Raw genomic sequence first — 19694 nt, 5'->3', positions numbered from 1 at the left:
GTTGCAGTTGAGGATGCGGGTTGCAGTTGAGGATGTGTGTTGCAGTTGAGGATGCGGGTTGCAGTTGAGGATGCGGGTTGCAGTTGAGGATGCGGGTTGCAGTTGAGGATGCGGGTTGCAGTTGAGGATGCGGGTTTCAGTTGAGGATGCGGGTTGCAATTGAGGATGCGGGTTGTAGTTGAGGATGCGGGTTGTAGTTGAGGATGCGGGTTGCAGTTGAGGATGCGGGTTGCAGTTGAGGATGCGGGTTGCAGTTGAGGATGCGGGTTAGTTGATGATGCGGGTTGCAGTTGAGGATGCGGGTTGCAGTTGAGGATGCGGGTTGCAGTTGAGGATGCGGGTTGCAGTTGAGGATGCGGGTTGCAGTTGAGGATGCGGGTTGCAATTGAGGGTGCGGGTTGCAGTTGAGGATGCGGGTTGTAGTTGAGGATGCGGGTTGTAGTTGAGGATGCGGGTTGCAGTTGAGGATGCGGGTTGCAGTTGAGGATGCGGGTTGCAATTGAGGATGCGGGTTGTAGTTGAGGATGCGGGTTGTAGTTGAGGATGTGGGTTGCAGTTGAGGATGCGGGTTGCAGTTGAGGATGCGGGTTGTAGTTGAGGATGCGGGTTGCAGTTGAGGATGCGGGTTGCAGTTGAGGATGCGGGTTGCAGTTGAGGATGCGGGTTGCATTTGAGGATGCGGGTTGCAGTTGAGGATGCGGGTTAGGGTTAGTTGATGATGCGGGTTGTAGTTGAGGATGCGGGTTGCAGTTGAGGATGCGGGTTGCAATTGAGGATGCGGGTTGTAGTTGAGGATGCGGGTTGCAGTTGAGGATGCGGGTTGCAGTTGAGGATGCGGGTTGCAGTTGAGGATGCGGGTTGTAGTTGAGGATGCGGGTTGCAGTTGAGGATGCGGGTTGCAGTTGAGGATGCGGGTTGCATTTGAGGATGCGGGTTGCATTTGAGGATGCGGGTTGCAGTTGAGGATGCGGGTTAGGGTTAGTTGATGATGCGGGTTGCAGTTGAGGATGCGGGTTGCAGTTACCACCTGACGAGGCTGAAATTAGCCTCTTATTCACATCATTTGTATTTTTTCTTCTTGATGAGTTAGGAGGCAGGTTTGTAGCCGGGAAGCAGCAATCGTCCTGAGGGAAAATCACTTCATAGCGTCACGAAAACAGAAATGACATGAGGTACACAAATGGGCATGAGTGTGATTTAAAGGGTTAAATTAATTTGGGACACTGATCTCACATTGCCAACATACAGAGGACAATGCCTCACATCGGATTCAGTTGGGATCTGCCTGGCAGGTTCTCACAGTATACAGTGCCCCTCTGCCCGCTTTGATGCCAGTTCTTGTGCTCCAGGCTGAACTCCACCACATACAATACAGGGCATTACCCTCTGTATCTTGGCAGTGCCCAATCAGTGGCTCACATTCATTTAACCCTTTAATTCACTCTTTTGTGCTCACCTTGATGCCCATTTGTGTGCCCACCACTTCTATTTGAATGCCCTTTTCACCCGAATTCCCCTCAGAACGATGACTGCAAGTTATTTTATTACTGGCGATAAAGTCTCCTCAAAATTCATGAAAAACATTAAAAATACAAATGATGTGTATAAGAAACCAACTGAAGCCTGGTAGCCACCTGCAGGCCACTTTCCCTCTGGGCTTGGTCATGTGCACCAAAAAGTCCTTAAGGGGTTAATAATTGATTCAATATATTAATTTTTCTGTAATCTTAGTCGCATCACAAACGCTTTGTTGTTGTAATTCTTGTTCCCTGCATTACAGAGTCTTGGCCACCAGGTGGCAGCACTCCCTGACTGTAGTGAGTTAGAGCCTGTGTGCGGCATGGACTTACATGGTGCTCAGTGTCAGGAGGCTGCACCGCCGCTATATCTGTCCACCGCCCCCCAACCATAGAGCAGCGGGGGGCGGGCCAGAGCGCCACCAATCATAGAGAGGCCGGGAGGAGAGAGAGACAGCGACGATGCGGAAGTGCAGGTGAGGCTGGGGCCGGGCTGCGGGGAAGAGATGTGGGGGCAGGAGGTGGACGGACAGTGACCGTGTGTACTGTGCTGTACCCCATATACCTGTATGCACTGACCCTGCACCCCGTATACTCTGTGCTGTACCCCATCTGTATACACTCTATATACCTATATACACTGACCCTGCACCCCATATATTCTGTGCTGTACCCTATATACACTGACCCTGCATACTCTGTGCTGTACCCCATATACCTGTATACACTGACCCTGCACCCCGTATGCTCTGTGCTGTACCCTATATACACTGACCCTGCACCCCGTATACTCTGTGCTGTACCCTATATACACTGACCCTGCACCCCATATATTCTGTGCTGTAACCTATATACACTGACCCTGCATACTCTGTGCTGTACCCCATATACCTGTATACACTGACCCTGCACCCCGTATGCTCTGTGCTGTACCCTATATACACTGACCCTGCACCCCGTATACTCTGTGCTGTACCCTATATACACTGACCCTGCACCCCGTATACTCTGTGCTGTACCCTATATACACTGACCCTGCACCCCGTATACTCTGTGCTGTACCCTATATACACTGACCCTGCACCCCATATATTCTGTGCTGTAACCTATATACACTGACCCTGCATACTCTGTGCTGTACCCCATATACCTGTATACACTGACCCTGCACCCCGTATGCTCTGTGCTGTACCCTATATACACTGACCCTGCACCCCGTATACTCTGTGCTGTACCCTATATACACTGACCCTGCACCCCATATATTCTGTGCTGTAACCTATATACACTGACCCTGCATACTCTGTGCTGTACCCCATATACCTGTATACACTGACCCTGCACCCCGTATGCTCTGTGCTGTACCCTATATACACTGACCCTGCACCCCGTATACTCTGTGCTGTACCCTATATACACTGACCCTGCACCCCATATATTCTGTGCTGTAACCTATATACACTGACCCTGCATACTCTGTGCTGTACCCCATATACCTGTATACACTGACCCTGCACCCCGTATGCTCTGTGCTGTACCCTATATACACTGACCCTGCACCCCGTATACTCTGTGCTGTACCCTATATACACTGACCCTGCACCCCGTATACTCTGTGCTGTACCCTATATACACTGACCCTGCACCCCGTATACTCTGTGCTGTACCCTATATACACTGACCCTGCACCCCATATATTCTGTGCTGTAACCTATATACACTGACCCTGCATACTCTGTGCTGTACCCCATATACCTGTATACACTGACCCTGCACCCCGTATACTCTGTGCTGTACCTCATATAACTGCATACACTGTGCTGTACCTCATATAACTGTATACACTGACCCTGCATGCACTGTACCCCATATAACTGTATACACGGACCCTGCATGCACTGTGCTGTACCTCATATAACCGTATACACTGACCCTGCATACACTGTGCTGTACCTGTATATACTGTGTACTGCACCTCATAACTATTGTATATAGGAGCATTGTACCCTGTATACCTGTAGGCAGCACCCATCATCTCATGTCTCCATGTGGTTGTATTTCAGGACGGGCTGAAGACGACAGAATGACACAATGGAAGACGCTGGGCCCTCCCTCCTCCCTGACAGCATCCTCTACCAGATATTCCTGAACCTGGGGCCTGTAGATCTACTGTCTGCTGGTCTGGTGTGCCGGCGCTGGTACCAGGTGTCCAGAGATGACTTCTTGTGGAAGGAGCTGTTCTACAGACATTACCAGGTGCAGCGGTACATCCACCGGTACCCAGGTAAGGCACAGGGTCCCCTCCTCTCACGCTGCTTCCTTTGTGACGTGGGGGAGACCTGTCCTAATGCACGCGGTGGATATTCCTCCTCCTCATACAGTGACACGCTGTTTGTATGACAGGCTCTGACTCCTGGTATGAGGAGTTCCAGCGTCTCTGTGACAGTGTCCCATGTGTGGAGGTGGAGAGGCTGCAGGAGCACACAGACCAGGTCCTGCACATCAGCTTCTCCCGCTCCGGAGAACTCTGCGCCTCCTGCTCTAAGGACTGCACGGTGAAGGTGAGGACCCCCCTGCTCCCGCTGCATCCAGACCTCCCACAGCTTTACTTACCACATCGTCTGCTTGTCCTGCAGATCTGGAACACCAGACACCCCATAACCCTTCAGCACAGCGCAAACATGAGGCCTCACCACTGGAACTACACCCAGTTTTCACAGTTTAATTCTGACGACACGCTCCTCCTGGTGTCCGGGGTCTACGTGGGACCCCACAACTCGTGTGCAGGAGAAATAGCCGTCTTCAGTCTCGGTAAACGCCTCTCAGGCTTATTAATGTGTTTGTAGATTATGTTGTAAAATTATAAAAAAAAGTCTGATTCTGATGAAGCTTGGTGACAACCAATATGGACGCTGTCAAAGCTCCTGCACTGGGTAATACTTAGCTTTCCTAGAGTCCTGAAAGCAAAATTTTAAGATATGTAGGAGGAAGGGAATATATCGCTAAAATGGCAGCCACAGTGGTCGATACCCAGAATCGGATACAACTTATAGAATTTTTACCATTTTGACAGAAGAGGAAAACTGAACTTGATGTGAGGGGGTGGAGCTTGACTTTGTCATGCTCCGCCCCCCTGTGGCTCTGCACTAGGAATGACACATCATCATCAGTTTTGTCTGGAGTGTTCCTTTAGATTTAGCGTGGGCCATGACCTTCTGTAATACCTCGCTGTTGTGCATTGCTCTCCACCCACAGATGGATTTAACCTTCTGTCCAGAGTAAGGAATAAACCCTACGACGTGTTTGGCTGTTGGCTCAATAACACGCACCTAATCTCCGGGAACCTGCACCGCATGGGCCGGGTCACCTCCTGCTCCGTGCTGTGGTTGAACAAGGCCTTTCAGGTATGTACATAGGGAACTGGGAGGACGGGGGCTGGAGCAGGGAATGTATATTTCACATGACCTCCTTCTCTAGGACGTGGAGTCCGAGAACCTTAATGTGGTGAAGCGACTCTTCAAAATCCAGAACCTGAACGCTAGTACTATCCGTATGATCATGGTGGCCGATTCCCCGGATGTACTGGCGGGGGCTGGGAATAAGGGCAAGGAGGCGGAACACTGTCCTCCACAGCTACCAGAGAAGGAAGAGGAAAGTGCCGCGGAGGACGAGCGAGGAAGGGACATTGTGGAAGAAGATGCTCAGATCACTGCTGCTCTTCAGTTTTTAATGGATGACCATGTCCAAGAACAGCAGGGGGCGCCGCAGACTCCACTCACTGAGGAGCAGTTTGAGACTAAGGTGGCCCAGTGGTATGCAAAATACAGGACAAGACAGTCAGACGGACCGCAGGCCGGGGAGGGAAGCGAGAAATACCTCATCTTCACTACCGGCTCTCTGACCTACTCCCCTCATCAGATCGGTAAGCAGGCTGCTGTTGCAGATTATTTTATACTCGTAACAGGGCATTTATGGCACAGGATCTCACCTTTGGGACCCCCTTCTGATCTCATGAATAGGGCCCTAACACAGGGAATGGAAAGGAGGCATGCATGGCGGTCTCCATTCACTCCTACGAGTAGTAGAGCGGCACATGTTGATAAGAGCAGATCCGAGAGGTGTGATCCTGTGGCCATGCTGTAAATGCCCTTACAGGAATAACCCTTTTGTAATTGTCTTTTTATTTTTCTTCTAGTTCCTAATACTTTATTAGGGAATCGGGTAAAAAAAAATTTTTTTCCTTTTAATAAAAAATTAAATAAATACCCTCTAGTGTTCCAATAGCAACCTACTGGCTATTGCTAAGAATAGATAATTGCTTCTGTAGTGGTTTATTAAATCCTGCAGAGGCAGGCTTCTCAGCTTGCCCCTAGTCTCCCCGCCATGCATGTCTAATTTATGTTACTAATAATTGTTACATGCTGCATCTGCGCTGACGGACTATGAAACAAAGTATGGAAGCATGTAACTTGAGTGTTTGGTAAAATAGATACGTATGGCAGGAGGCAGGCTGAAGGGCCTGCCTCTGCATCCTACAGGAACCTCTTCAGCATTTAGTAGAAGGCAGGAGGAATTTCCTAAGTGATGCTCAGTTCTAGGGTTGCTAAGGGAACTCTTTAAAGTGTATTTAGTAATGAAATTTAACAATTCCCTAATAAGATATAATAGAAAACAAAACCTAATGTGTACTGGGGGGGGGGGGTATATATAAGTGTAGCTGTCATTTCATTTTTATCTTGTCTGCAATTTAATCTTTAAAGGGAGTGTGTCAGCAGGACATGCACTGTGCCGTGTAGGAATAGGATAGGTCTGCTGAATGTAACCCTTGCACTATGGGTACGGCCACGCGGTTAGGTTTCTGTATGCCCGTTTAGAAGCTAAAACCAGGATTGAATAAAAAAAAAAAAAAAAGAGCAGTCATATCTGTCCTTTATACTTTCATGATCCACTCCAGATTTTGGCATTTAAAACGGCATCTGGAAACTTGACCCTGTGGCCGTAACCTAAGGGCCGACCTGAGCAACTCTGTGCACTCTTGCTCTTCCTACTTCTGGATTGACAGAGCCAGATTCCTGCATAGTCTTCTCACCTGGCCCTGTCAATCAAGGAGAGGAAGGGGCTGGCGGCGGGCGCAAAGGTGCACTGAATGTCTTCCTGCTGACGGGCTCCATTTACTTCTATGTGCTTGTAGTAACAGTGTTCTGCCACAAGATGGCTCTGTATATTCTGACACTATTCCATTGATCTCAACCCATTGTTTTTTTTTTTCTTTCGCAGGGATTAAGCAGCTTCTTCCTCATCAGATGACCACAGAAGGGCCCGTGCTGGGAGAGGAGCGGGGCCCCAATGAGTTCTTTGACTCCCTTGACCATGTCATTAACATTCACGGGCACATTATAGGCATGGGTCTTTCCCCGGATCACAGGTCAGATCACAATCTGCTGTTAATTACTTCTGATCTACTTAATCATCTATGTGATACTATTATTCTTCTAGACCAGTGACCTCCAGCTGTTGCCACATGCTGGGAGTTGTAGTTTTGCAACGGCTGGCGACCACTAGTCTAGACAGTGCTTTCTGCTCTTTGTAGGTATCTGTATGTAAATAGCCGCTCCTGGCCGAAAGACTGCGTGATCTCTAATCCCATGTATCCACCGCCCATTGCCGAGGAAATAGAACTTCGAGTCTTTGACCTTAAGACCCTGCGGGAGGTGAAGGAGCCTCTGCGAGCCCACAGAGCGTACACCCCCAATAACGAGTGCTTCTTCATCTTCCTAGACGTCAGCCAAGACTTTGTGGCCAGGTGAGTGCAGAACCGAGGCAGTAGAGAAGTATTAGGCTGCGTTCACACGGGCGAGATTTCCGCGCGGGTGCAATGCGGTAGGTGAACGTATTGCACCCGCACTGAATCCCGACCCATTCATTTCTATGGGGCTGTTCACATGAGCGGTGATTTTCACGCATCACTTGTGCATTGCGTGAAAATCGCAGCATGCTCTATAGTCTGTGTTTTTCACGCAACGCAGGCCCCATAGAAGTGAATGGGGCTGCGTGAAAATGCGGAGCAAGTGCGGATGCGGTGTGATTTTCACGCACGGTTGCTAGGAGACGATCGGGATGGAGACCCGATCCTTATTATTTTCCCTTATAACATGGTTATAAGGGAAAATAATAGCATTCTGAATACAGAATGCATAGTAACCCCTCCAGCGCTGTTTTAAAAAAATAAATAATAATTTAACTCACCTTAGTCCACTTGATCGCGCAGCCGGCATCTCCTTCTGTCTCCTTTGCTGAACAGGACCTGTGGTGAGCATTCATTACATGAACAGGACCTTTGGTGACGTCACTCTAGTCATCACATGATCTTTTACCATGGTGATAGATCATGTGATGACCGGAGTGACGTCACCAAAGGTCCTGTTCATGTAATGAATAATCACCACAGGTCCTGTTCAGCAAAGGAGACAGAAGGAGATGTCGGTCTGCGCGATCAAGTGGACTAAGGTGAGTTAAATTATTATTTTATTTAACCCCTCCAGCGCTGTTTTACTATGCATTCTGTATTCAGAATGCTATTATTTTCCCTTATAATCATGTTATAGGGGAAAATAATACAAATCTACAGAACACTGATCCCAAACCCGAACTTCTGTGAAGAAGTTCGGGTACCAAACATGCGCGATTTTTCTCACGCGAGTGCAAAACGCATTACAATGTTTTGCACTCACGCGGAAAAATCGCGGGTGTTCCCGTAACGCACCCGCACATTTTCCTGCAACGCCCCCGTGTGAACCCAGCCTTAGTCGATCCGCAGAGCTGGGCTTTTGATCCGATTCTCCTTAGAGGGGGTACTGGCTCTCCTTAGGCCTTTCACACGGGCGAGTTTTCCGCGCGTGTGCAATGCGTGAGGTGAACGCATTGCACCCGCACTGAATCCGGACCCAGTCATTTCTATGGGGCTGTGCACATGAGTGGTGATTTTCACGAATCACTTGTGACGTGAATGGGGCTGCGTGAAAATCACAAGCAAGTGCGGATGCGGTGCGATTTTTCACGCATGGTTGCTAGGATGAAGGTCTATTCACTGTATTATTTTCCCTTATACCATGGTTATAAAGGAAAATAATAGCATTCTTTAATACAGAATGCTAAGAAGGTCACTTGAAGGTTAAAAAAAAAAAATTATTAACTCACCTCCTCCATGGTGATGGACCATGTGATGAGCTCAGTGACGTCACCTTTGACAGGTCCTGAAGAAAGAACAGGAGATCGGCAGCTACGCGATCAACTGGAGGAGGTGAGTTAATTTATTTTTATTTTTTTTAACCCTCAAGTGACCTTCTACTTAGCATTCTGTATTAAAGAATGCTATTATTTTCCTTTATAACCATGTTATAAGGGAAAATAATAGAATTTACAGAATACTGAACCCGAACTTCTGTGAACCAAACAAGCCGATTTTTCTCAAGCGCGCGGAAAACGCTTTGCACTCGCGGGGAAAAAAAAATCTAGCAAGTTTCCGCAACGCATCAGCATCTTTTTTCCCCGCAACGTCCGTGTGAAACCAGCCTTAAGGTGACCAGCTGTTGGACTCTCACTTGCAGGGAGCCACTACCAAAACCTGGCGCTAGTGAGATGGTTCTTTCTCTGGGAGATACCCCTTTGCATAGGGTGTAATTCACTGTAAGGACCGATGGTCCAAATGCTGCTGCATACGACCAAAACATAGCCCACATGCGGCGGCAAATGGCTCCTAGTTTTGTGGGTAAAAGGTATCACGTGTGGACGCAGTTTTGGCAGATTTTTATATTGCGGACGGTTTCAGCTATCATTACGGGTAAGCTGCCATCATTCATGCTCTTCGCTTATATCCTCTATTACATTATAGGGTAGTCATAGAGAGCACTCCAGTTTTTGCAAAACTATCTCCCATGAGGCTCTGACAGACACTGATAGTCAGGACATGCTGGGTGTTGTAGTTCAGATCACTGGTCTATGGAGGAGCTTAGAGTAAATTAATAACATTTTATCCTCTATGAAGAGTGGTCGCCTCAGCTCCACATTATAAATATACTCCGAAGCTGAGCAAATCTCTATCCACAGATAAATTAATAAAGTCTGGAGGAATTCTGCATGTAAAAAGTGACTTTTTTTTTAACTTTGTAATTTTGCTGCCATTTTTCAATATGGAAATGGGGGGTGGAAATAAACAAGTGAGAGAGGGCAGCTCCGAGCGGCTGCATTGTGTTAGATGGGTTTCACGCCCTCCCGCCATCGCTGTAACAAGTAGTAGACAGAGCAGCAGCACCACCTTATTAATGTGGAATATCTTTATTATAGGTAATGGGACCAGTATAATTTTCATCTGAATTCTGACCAATCCCATACTGTATCTTTATAGGGGATGAAGCTCCAAATCTTCTTCCTTTCACAAATTTGAAAGCTGAAATCCTCTTTGCCACCACTAGGGGAGCTCACAGCATACACATTTGATTCCAGTAAGAGCTATATCTGAGCTCCCCCTAGTGGCAGGTCGCTGTAAACAATAGAGACTTCCGGATTCCACTAACCCTTCTTTATACAGAGACGTCTTGTAGGTGGCTGCCTCTGCTCTTCAGATTATAGATGTGATCCTGTATATATTCTGGTCCCCAGCTGATTTACTCTTCTTCCTCATTTCAGTGGAGCAGAGGATCGCTGTGGATACATCTGGGACCGCCACTACCACGCCTGTTTGGCCCACCTGCCCCACGAGGACGTGGTCAATTCTGTGGCTTTCTGTCCTGTAGATCAGGAGCTTCTGCTGAGCGCCAGCGATGACTATACGATCAAGGTGTGGCGTTCCAGGAGCTCCCTGCGTCGCCCCCAGAACTTATCGAGGCCTTCACTTTGGTCTGCATCCTATGACACTTGATGCTCTGACAGCTCCACATCAGTTACTACAGAGGTATGACCAGTGGGTGTCCGTTACTGGGACCCCCGGCCCAGTAATAACGTGCAGGATGTAGTGAGGCAGAGGACGAGTTGTTTCTTCTATCCATGGTGGATACTATAAACTAGAGTGTAAGACGGGGAGCAGAAACCTTCAGCACTCCAGCTGTTGTGGACTACAACTCCCAGCATGCACATTTGCCTAGCTGTTCTCAGAAATCTCATAGCCAAGAATGGAGCTTGCTGGGAGTTGTAGTTTCACAACAGCTGGAGTGCTCATTAGGGAAAAGCGAAACGACTTCGGATGAAACATGCAAAGTCAATTCGCATTATACTTCGTTTGAATACTGTATGGAGCGTTCCGTACAGTGTTAGAATGTATTGGCGCCGAAATTATTGCTTCGCGAAGTCTCGCAAAACTTTAGGTAATAACTTCATAAATTTCTAAAGTAAAAAAAACATTTCCTGAATTTTTTTTTTAACAGTAGAAATTGATTTATAAAGTTATTATGCAAAGTCTCACAAAACTTCGAAGTAATAACTTCACCTCATCAAAGCCAATACATTCTAATACTGTACAGAGCACTCGCTCCATACAGTATTCAAACAACGTATTATGTGAATCAACTTTGGATGTTTCATCTGAAGTCTATTCGCTCATCCCTAATGCCAATACTTGGTGTAAGGGCATTGTAGCCTTGCCCACTGATGTAGTGGGGTTATCCTCAGGTTCAGCACGTTACACTGCAGCTCCATCCATCATGTAGTAGAATCCTGTACAACCCCTTTAATGGAGTCCAGTTTCATGTTAACACTTATGTACCCAAACCACAGACTTCAATAAAACCTGTGCTAAATGTGATGGAAATTATTTTTGTAGTGTACTTTAAAGGCTAGGGACAACTTATTACTGCATTTTACTTATTTTGGACTAAATATTCAGCCGCCCTGTCACAAAAGGGTGAATTGTTTTTCTAGCTGTGTGACCGGTACTTTCACTTTATGCCGGTCATTGAATAACCCAAAACGCCTGTGTAATCTCCATGTATCGTGTCACCTACACTTATCAGTAAGATAAGAACTCAGAAATAGTGTGTTTAGGAGGTCAGAGATCAGGCGCCGGCGCTGAGCTGCTTAAAAATACAGAGCAGACTACGGGAGAGTCTCAAGGCTGCACAGAGAAAGGAGCTCAACATTTTTAATAAAGACCAATTGGAAGGAAAAAAAAAAAAAAAGATTTTTAGCTCAAAATGAGCATAATGTAAAAGGTGTACATAGCCTTTAATACTTAGTGAAATAGCTGCCTGTTGCGCTTTAGAATCCATACTCTTCTGCGCTGCTGTACACAGGAATACGGACCTGAGCGCTGCTCTTCTAAACCCTGGCTGCAATACAGGGGCCTGGATGTGTTCTTAGACCAAACCGCTAACATGGATGGCAGTGTGACCCGTCTCCTCCCTGGTAAAATCCACAGCATTTGAGGCTGTGGCAGAGCAGCGCTATAGGAGCTCCTGCGCTCACTCCGCTTATAGCAAAGCGGATTAAGTACAGGAGCTCCCATGTCACTGCTCTGCTACAGCCTTGAATGCTGTGGATTTTACCAGGGAGGAGACGGGTCAGACACCTCCAGAGGTTTCAGTCACAGACTAAAAGCCATGTTTGCAGTTTGGTCTAAGAACACGTCCAGACCAGTGTGTGCGCCAGGGTTTAGCAGAGCAGCGGTGCGGGCAGAGGTACACTTTAATCCCAGTATAAATAAGACGCTCACTAGGTCTATGAGCTGCCCTAGATTTCCTCTGTATACAGTCTCTTTACATAAAACTTTACATTCAGAAGCTGCAAATCTGGCTTGTTTTCATTCACTGACACCAAACACATTTAAATGGTAAGGAATTGAAATAAGGTATTTTAGAAAGTTGTGAAATACTGGAAATGTGTAACCATACAGACAGATCTGCAGAGGAGCTGTATACACAAAGCAAATGATTATCTTGGATCCATGAGGATAAACATAATGGTTTGTACAAGTGAACGTGCTCCTAGATACCTTGTAAGCTGTGTCTCCATGGCAACAGATTGCTATATGAAATTAACCTATACAGCTAATTATTAGTATGGTCAGGTGACCTGAGCTCACAGCATTGTAGTGATCGATGATGCTGTGAGTTCCAGCCTCGGCGCCATAGATCACGATGATGCTGTGAGTACAGTGCAGCCGAGCGGCCGTCGGTCTGTGAAATGTGGCCGTGACGAGAACGTTTTTTTCCCCCGACTGCACTTGTCCGTGTGAAATTGGATGGTGAAACATCTGAGCCCTGGTCACGTGTGCAGGGACTGTGTCCCCGATGCCTGCACTATGCGGAAGAGACCCCTCCACTAGGTGGCAGCAGTAGCCGATCCACAATATTAGGGGTTTAAATGGAGCAATGTGACCACATAGGTTGTGCGCCATTGACTGGTTGGAAATTCACTACTGATGCATCAAGAGGTTCTGCAGCAGCTGCTAAAGGGGTTTTACGGAACTCCTCTGGATAGGTCATAAATATCAGTTCCGTCATTGGTCCTAATCCCAGCACCAGTTTGAAGGGTGGCAGTGCTTGGTATTGCAATTCAGCCCCATTCACTTGAATGGCACTGAGCTCCAACTAGACCAGGGATCAGCAACCTTCGGCACTCAAGCTGCTGTGAAACTACAATTCCCAGCATGCTCCATTCATTTCTATAGAAGTTTGGAGAAGTGCAGAGTAAATATGCATGCTGGGAGTTGTAGTTTCACAACAGCTGGAGTGCCGGAGGTTGCCTACCCCTGAACTAGACCATGTGACTGATAAACATGACATCACTGGCCTAAGAAGGGGCCGTGGAGCTCACCGGACTGGACCCCCAAACATTCGATATTACCTGTCCTGAGGAATCCCTTTAAATAGACAGAACAATACTACTACTCAGTTGGGGCCCTGACGTCAGATATTGACCGACCGCTCGGGGGAAGTTTCCATTGACGTATAATATAAACGCAGTAAGCCGGGTCCCTATAGTCACAGAGCAGCTGCTTCCTGTCATCCATCTGTTATCTCTCCGCCATTAACCCTTTACAGGCCAATGGGCAAAATAATCTCCATGTATCACGTCACCTACAACCCCCACCTCTAGGACTGAACGTTCAGATCCTGTCATCCACATGGCACTAGTCTGTTTTTCTGTCGTTTCACCCTTTGCCGGATACACACAATGTAGGGTGTGCCGTCAGTCCGGGTGTGCCCCCTCACCCACGTGTATTGTCCTGTAATGTGGTGCAGAATCGGCAGTGTCTGAACTCGCTCTTATTCTCTGTTGCAGCTTTTCAGTTTGGAATCTACATCGAATCTCTGCTGGATGTGAAAACGGCTTAGTGGGGTTTTTCCAGTTTTTTGTAAATTAATCAGAAAGATATTTTCTACAAATTGCTAATACAGTTTCCCACTAATTTCTAAATCTGTTTGCAGTCAGTGAATGGCAGCAGAGCTTGTACAGCGCTAGTGCTGCTCCCAGGCGAGAGGTATTTCCAGTCCTTTCCAGTCTGGACACTGCTCTGTGAGCAGAGATCAGTTAATCTGTTACAGTGTATCAGTGCAGTCCTTACTGGACACAACTGTATGCTATAAGGCCAGTTTCACACTTGCGGCCTGCCGGAGCTCTCTGGATGCCGTGTAGCCACATGTTACCGCAATTCCCGTCAGCGCCATTGACTATAATGGGATACGGCCACTACCTGCCAAATATGCCGGGATTCAGCCGGACAATAACTTGTCTGCAGTATTTTTTGTCCAGCTGAATCCCGCCATTTGACAGGTAGTGACTGGATCTCCACGGGATCCCATTATAGGCAATGAGGATATTAGTCATTGCGGTAACATCCGGCTACGCCAGATCCAGAGAGCAGGACTGTAAGGTTTGCTGCCTGTGAATGCTAAATAGTCTCAGTCACTGACAGCAACCAGATCTTTTTCCTCAGTGAGGAACTATAAGGCCTCATGCACACGACCGTTGTGTATTTTGCAGTCCGCAAATCGGCGGCAACGGCACGGACAGCCACTAATATAACTGCTTATTCTTGTCCGCTAAACGCAGACAAGAATAGGACAGGTTTTTTTTTTTTTTGCGGACCACGGAACAGAGCAACGGATTCCGTGTGCTGTTCGCATCTTTTGCGGCCCCATTGAAGTGAAAGCGTGCGCATCAGAGCCGCCAAAACTGCGGCTCGGATGCAGACCAGCACGGCGGCCGTGTGCATGAGGCCTAAGACAAAGGGGCCGGTAGCTGGTGTAAACTTAGACAGATTTACCTCATTAACTTGCGGCCCCTGAAAAAAAACAAAAAAGAAATCTAGAGTTTAAAGGGGTCACTCACCAAAAGGGTTGTCTAGATATAAATCTCCTGACAGAGCGGGATATTCCTGAGCACCAGATCCTGTCCTGTGGAAACAGCAAAAACAATTTTGATAAATTTTTTCTACTTTCCCAGGACAAGTTCCAGTCCCCCAGGCTGTGAATATCGAGCTGTGTGAACGGGACACCCCAGAAAATACCGAATCCCTATTCATCCGAATTCTGTGTAGGGTAAAACTACTGCATCCAGAGTCACATAAAATAAGTGCTGCCCCCATATAACCCCACAGCTCACACTACGCTTTGTGTTCTGTTGTATTCAGTTTGTTTCATCACCTGATCAATAAATGTGTTTTTAAAAAAAATAAAAAATAAAGTGTATTGTATCTGATGTCAGTGAAAATCCATGATATAGAGCAACAACCCTGTCATAGCAGCTTCAGTTACTACCACAGTATATCCATAGAATGCCCAAGACCACAAAATACTGCCCCCCATGTACAAAACTATAACTGCTATAAAACTGCCCCCCCATGTACAAGAATATAACTACTATAATACTGCCTCCTATGTACAGGAATATAACTACTATAATACTGCTCCTATGTACAAGAATATAACTACTATAATACTGCTCCAATGTACAAGAATATAACTACTATAATACTGCCCCTATGTACAAGAATATAACTACTATAATACTGCCTCCTATGTACAAGAATATAACTACTATAATACTGCTCCTATGTACAAGAATATATCTACTATAATACTGCTCCTATGTACAAGAATATAACTACTATAATACTGCTCCTATGTACAAGAATATAACTGCTATAATACTGCTCCTATATACAAGAATATAACTGCTATAATACTGCTCCTATGTACAAGAATATAACTACTATAATACTGCTCCTATGTACAAGAATATAACTACTATAATACTGCCTCCTATGTACAGGAATATAACTACTATAATACTGCCTTCTATGTACAAGAATATAACTACTATAATACTGCTCCTATGTACAAGAATATAACTACTATAATACTGCTCCTATGTACAAGAATATAACTACTATAATACTGCTCCTATGTACAAGAATATAACTACTATAATACTGCCTCCTATGTACAAGAATATAACTACTATAATACTGCTCCTATGTACAAGAATATAACTACTATAATACTGCCTCCTATGTACAGGAATATAACTACTATAATACTGCTCCTATGTACAAGAATATAACTACTATAATACTGCTCCTATGTACAAGAATATAACTACTATAATACTGCCTCCTATGTACAAGAATATAACTACTATAATACTGCTCCTATGTACAAGAATATAACTGCTATAATACTGCCTCCTATGTACAAGAATATAACTACTATAATACTGCTCCTATGTACTAGAATATAACCGCTATAATACTGCTCCTATGTACAAGAATATAACTACTATAATACTGCTCCTATGTACAAGAATATAACTACTATAATACTGCTCCTATGTACAAGAATATAACTACTATAATACTGCCTCCTATGGACAAGAATATAACTACTATAATACTGCTCCTATGGACAAGAATATAACTACTATAATACTGCTCCTATGTACAAGAATATAACTACTATAATACTGTTCCCTATGTACAGGAATATAACTACTATAATACTGCCTCCTATGTACAAGAATATAACTACTATAATACTGCTCCTATGTACAAGAATATAACTATTATAATACTGCTCCTATGTACAAGAATATAACTACTATAATACTGTCTCCTATGTACAAGAATATAACTACTATAATACTGCCTCCTATGTACAAGAATATAACTACTATAATACTGCTCCTATGTACAAGACTATAACTACTATAATACTGCTCCTATGTACAAGAATATAACTACTATAATACTGTTCCCTATGTACAGGAATATAACTACTATAATACTGCCTCCTATGTACAAGAATATAACTACTATAATACTGCTCCTATGTACAAGAATATAACTATTATAATACTGCTCCTATGTACAAGAATATAACTACTATAATACTGTCTCCTATGTACAAGAATATAACTACTATAATACTGCCTCCTATGTACAAGAATATAACTACTATAATACTGCTCCTATGTACAAGAATATAACTACTATAATACTGCTCCTATGTACAAGACTATAACTACTATAATACTGCTCCTATGTACAAGACTATAACTACTATAATACTGCTCCTATGTACAGGAATATAACTACTATAATACTGCCTCCTATGTACAAGAATATAACTACTATAATACTGCTCCTATGTACAAGAATATGACTGCTATAATACTGCTCCTATGTACAAGAATATAACTACTATAATACTGCTCCTATGTGCAAGAATATACAGTGGAGGAAATAATTATTTGACCCCTCACTGATTTTGTAAGTTTGTCCAATGACAAAGAAATGAAAAGTCTCAGAACAGTATCATTTCAATGGTAGGTTTATTGTAACAGTGGCAGATAGCACATCAAAAGGAAAATCGAAAAAATAACTTTAAATAAAAGATAGCAACTGATTTGCATTTCATTGAGTGAAATAAGTATTTGAACCCCTACCAACCATTAAGAGTTCTGGCTCCCACAGAGTGGTTAGACACTTCTACTCAATTAGTCACCCTCATTAAGGACACCTGTCTTAACTAGTCACCTGTATAAAAGACACCTGTCCACAGAATCAATCAATCAAGCAGACTCCAAACTCTCCAACATGGGAAAGACCAAAGAGCTGTCCAAGGATGTCAGACAAAATTGTAGACCTGCACAAGGCTGGAATGGGCTACAAAACCATTAGCAAGAAGCTGGGAGAGAAGGTGACAACTGTTGGTGCGATTGTTCGAAAATGGAAGGAGCACAAAATGACCATCAATCGACCTCGCTCTGGGGCTCCACGCAAGATCTCACCTCGTGGGGTGTCAATGGTTCTGAGAAAGGTGAAAAAGCATCCTAGAACTACACGGGAGGAGTTAGTTAATGACCTCAAATTAGCAGGCACCACAGTCACCAAGAAAACCATTGGAAACACATTACACCGCAATGGATTAAAATCCTGCAGGGCTCGCAAGGTCCCCCTGCTCAGGAAGGCACATGTGCAGGCCTGTCTGAAGTTTGCCAATGAACACCTGAATGATTCAGAGAGTGACTGGGAGAAGGTGCTGTGGTCTGATGAGACCAAAATAGAGCTCTTTGGCATTAACTCAACTCGCTGTGTTTGGAGGAAGAAAAATGCTGCCTATGACCCCCAAAACACCGTCCCCACCGTCAAGCATGGGGGTGGAAACATTTTGCTTTGGGGGTGTTTTTCTGCTAAGGGCACAGGACAACTTATTCGCATAAACGGGAAAATGGACGGAGCCATGTATCGTGAAATCCTGAGCGACAACCTCCTTCCCTCTGCCAGGAAACTGAAAATGGGTCGTGGATGGGTGTTCCAGCACGACAATGACCCAAAACATACAGCAAAGGCAACAAAGGAGTGGCTCAAGAAGAAGCACATTAAGGTCATGGAGTGGCCTAGTCAGTCTCCGGACCTTAATCCAATCGAAAACCTATGGAGGGAGCTCAAGCTCAGAGTTGCACAGAGACAGCCTCGAAACCTTAGGGATTTAGAGATGATCTGCAAAGAGGAGTGGACCAACATTCCTCCTAAAATGTGCGCAAACTTGGTCATCAATTACAAGAAACGTTTGACCTCTGTGCTTGCAAACAAGGGTTTTTCCACCAAGTATTAAGTCTTTTTTTGTTAGAGGGTTCAAATACTTATTTCACTCAATGAAATGCAAATCAGTTGCTATCTTTTATTTAAAGTTATTTTTTCGATTTTCCTTTTGATGTGCTATCTGCCACTGTTACAATAAACCTACCATTGAAATGATACTGTTCTGAGACTTTTCATTTCTTTGTCATTGGACAAACTTACAAAATCAGTGAGGGGTCAAATAATTATTTCCGCCACTGTATCTACTATAATACTGCTCCTATGTACAAGACTAACTACTATAATACTGCCTCCTATGTACAAGAATATAACTACTATAATACTGCCTCCTATGTACAAGAATATAACTACTATAATACTGCCTTCTATGTACAAGAATATAACTACTATAATACTGCCTCCTATGTACAAGAATATAACTACTATAATACTGCTCCTATGTACAAGAATATAACTACTATAATACCGTCTCCTATGTACAAGAATATAACTACTATAATACTGCTCCTATGTACAAGAATATAACTACTATAATACTGCTCCTATGTACAAGAATATAACTACTATAATACTGCTCCTATGTACAAGAATATAACTACTATAATACTGCTCCTATGTACAAGAATATAACTACTATAATACTGCCTCCTATGTACAAGAATATAACTACTATAATACTGCCTCCTATGTACAAGAATATAACTACTATAATACTGCCTCCTATGTACAAGAATATAACTACTATAATACTGCTCCTATGTACAAGGATATAACTACTATAATACTGCCTCCTATGTACAAGAATATAACTACTATAATACTGCTCCTATGTACAAGAATATAACTACTATAATACTGCTCCTATGTACAAGAATATAACTACTATAATACTGCTCCTATGTACAAGAATATAACTACTATAATACTGCTCCTATGTACAAGACTATAACTACTATAATACTGCCTCCTATGTACAAGAATATAACTACTATAATACTGCTCCTATGTACAAGAATATAACTACTATAATACTGCTCCTATGTACAAGGATATAACTACTATAATACTGCCTCCTATGTACA

The 19694-nt window shown here is 44.5% G+C and overlaps 1 protein-coding gene across 5 annotated transcripts; it reads left to right on the top strand.

Annotated features, from left to right (window-relative positions):
* The first annotated feature begins 1887 nt into the window (after positions 1-1887).
* FBXW5 (F-box and WD repeat domain containing 5) lies at positions 1888-15003 on the top strand. 5 transcript variants are annotated; one of them, XR_005773871.1, is made up of 10 exons: positions 1888-1993; positions 3581-3801; positions 3921-4078; positions 4154-4328; positions 4773-4921; positions 4995-5439; positions 6795-6942; positions 7108-7320; positions 10203-10513; positions 14839-15003. XR_005773871.1 is itself a non-coding variant. In XM_040405213.1 (10 exons), exons 2-9 carry the CDS (start codon positions 3609-3611, stop codon positions 10432-10434), a joined length of 1713 nt encoding a protein of 570 aa, XP_040261147.1. In that variant the 5' UTR covers positions 1888-1993; positions 3581-3608; the 3' UTR covers positions 10435-10467; positions 13791-14474. The 5 variants fall into 5 exon arrangements, 4 of the variants coding, with proteins under 4 accessions (XP_040261147.1, XP_040261144.1, XP_040261145.1 ...); XM_040405213.1 differs by lacking the exon at positions 14839-15003 and adding an exon at positions 13791-14474 and having other exon boundaries at positions 10203-10467; XM_040405210.1 differs by lacking the exon at positions 14839-15003 and having other exon boundaries at positions 10203-10796.
* The last annotated feature ends 4691 nt before the right edge of the window (positions 15004-19694 follow it).

The sequence above is a fragment of the Bufo bufo genome, chromosome 8, assembly GCF_905171765.1.
Source record: "Bufo bufo chromosome 8, aBufBuf1.1, whole genome shotgun sequence".
Taxonomy (NCBI): Eukaryota; Metazoa; Chordata; class Amphibia; order Anura; family Bufonidae; genus Bufo; species Bufo bufo.
Note: the sequence above shows the minus strand (reverse complement) of the source record. Positions and strands in the feature narration are given on the sequence as shown.

Excerpts from the sequence above, each read along its gene's own strand:
- FBXW5 (XM_040405213.1), top strand. The coding sequence starts at position 3,609 with ATGGAAGACGCTGGGCCCTCCCTCCTCCCTGACAGCATCCTCTACCAG. Across the intron at positions 6,943-7,107 it reads GGTCTTTCCCCGGATCACAG|GTATCTGTATGTAAATAGCC; the intron begins GTCAGATCACAA and ends TGCTCTTTGTAG. Across the intron at positions 7,321-10,202 it reads AGCCAAGACTTTGTGGCCAG|TGGAGCAGAGGATCGCTGTG; the intron begins GTGAGTGCAGAA and ends TCCTCATTTCAG.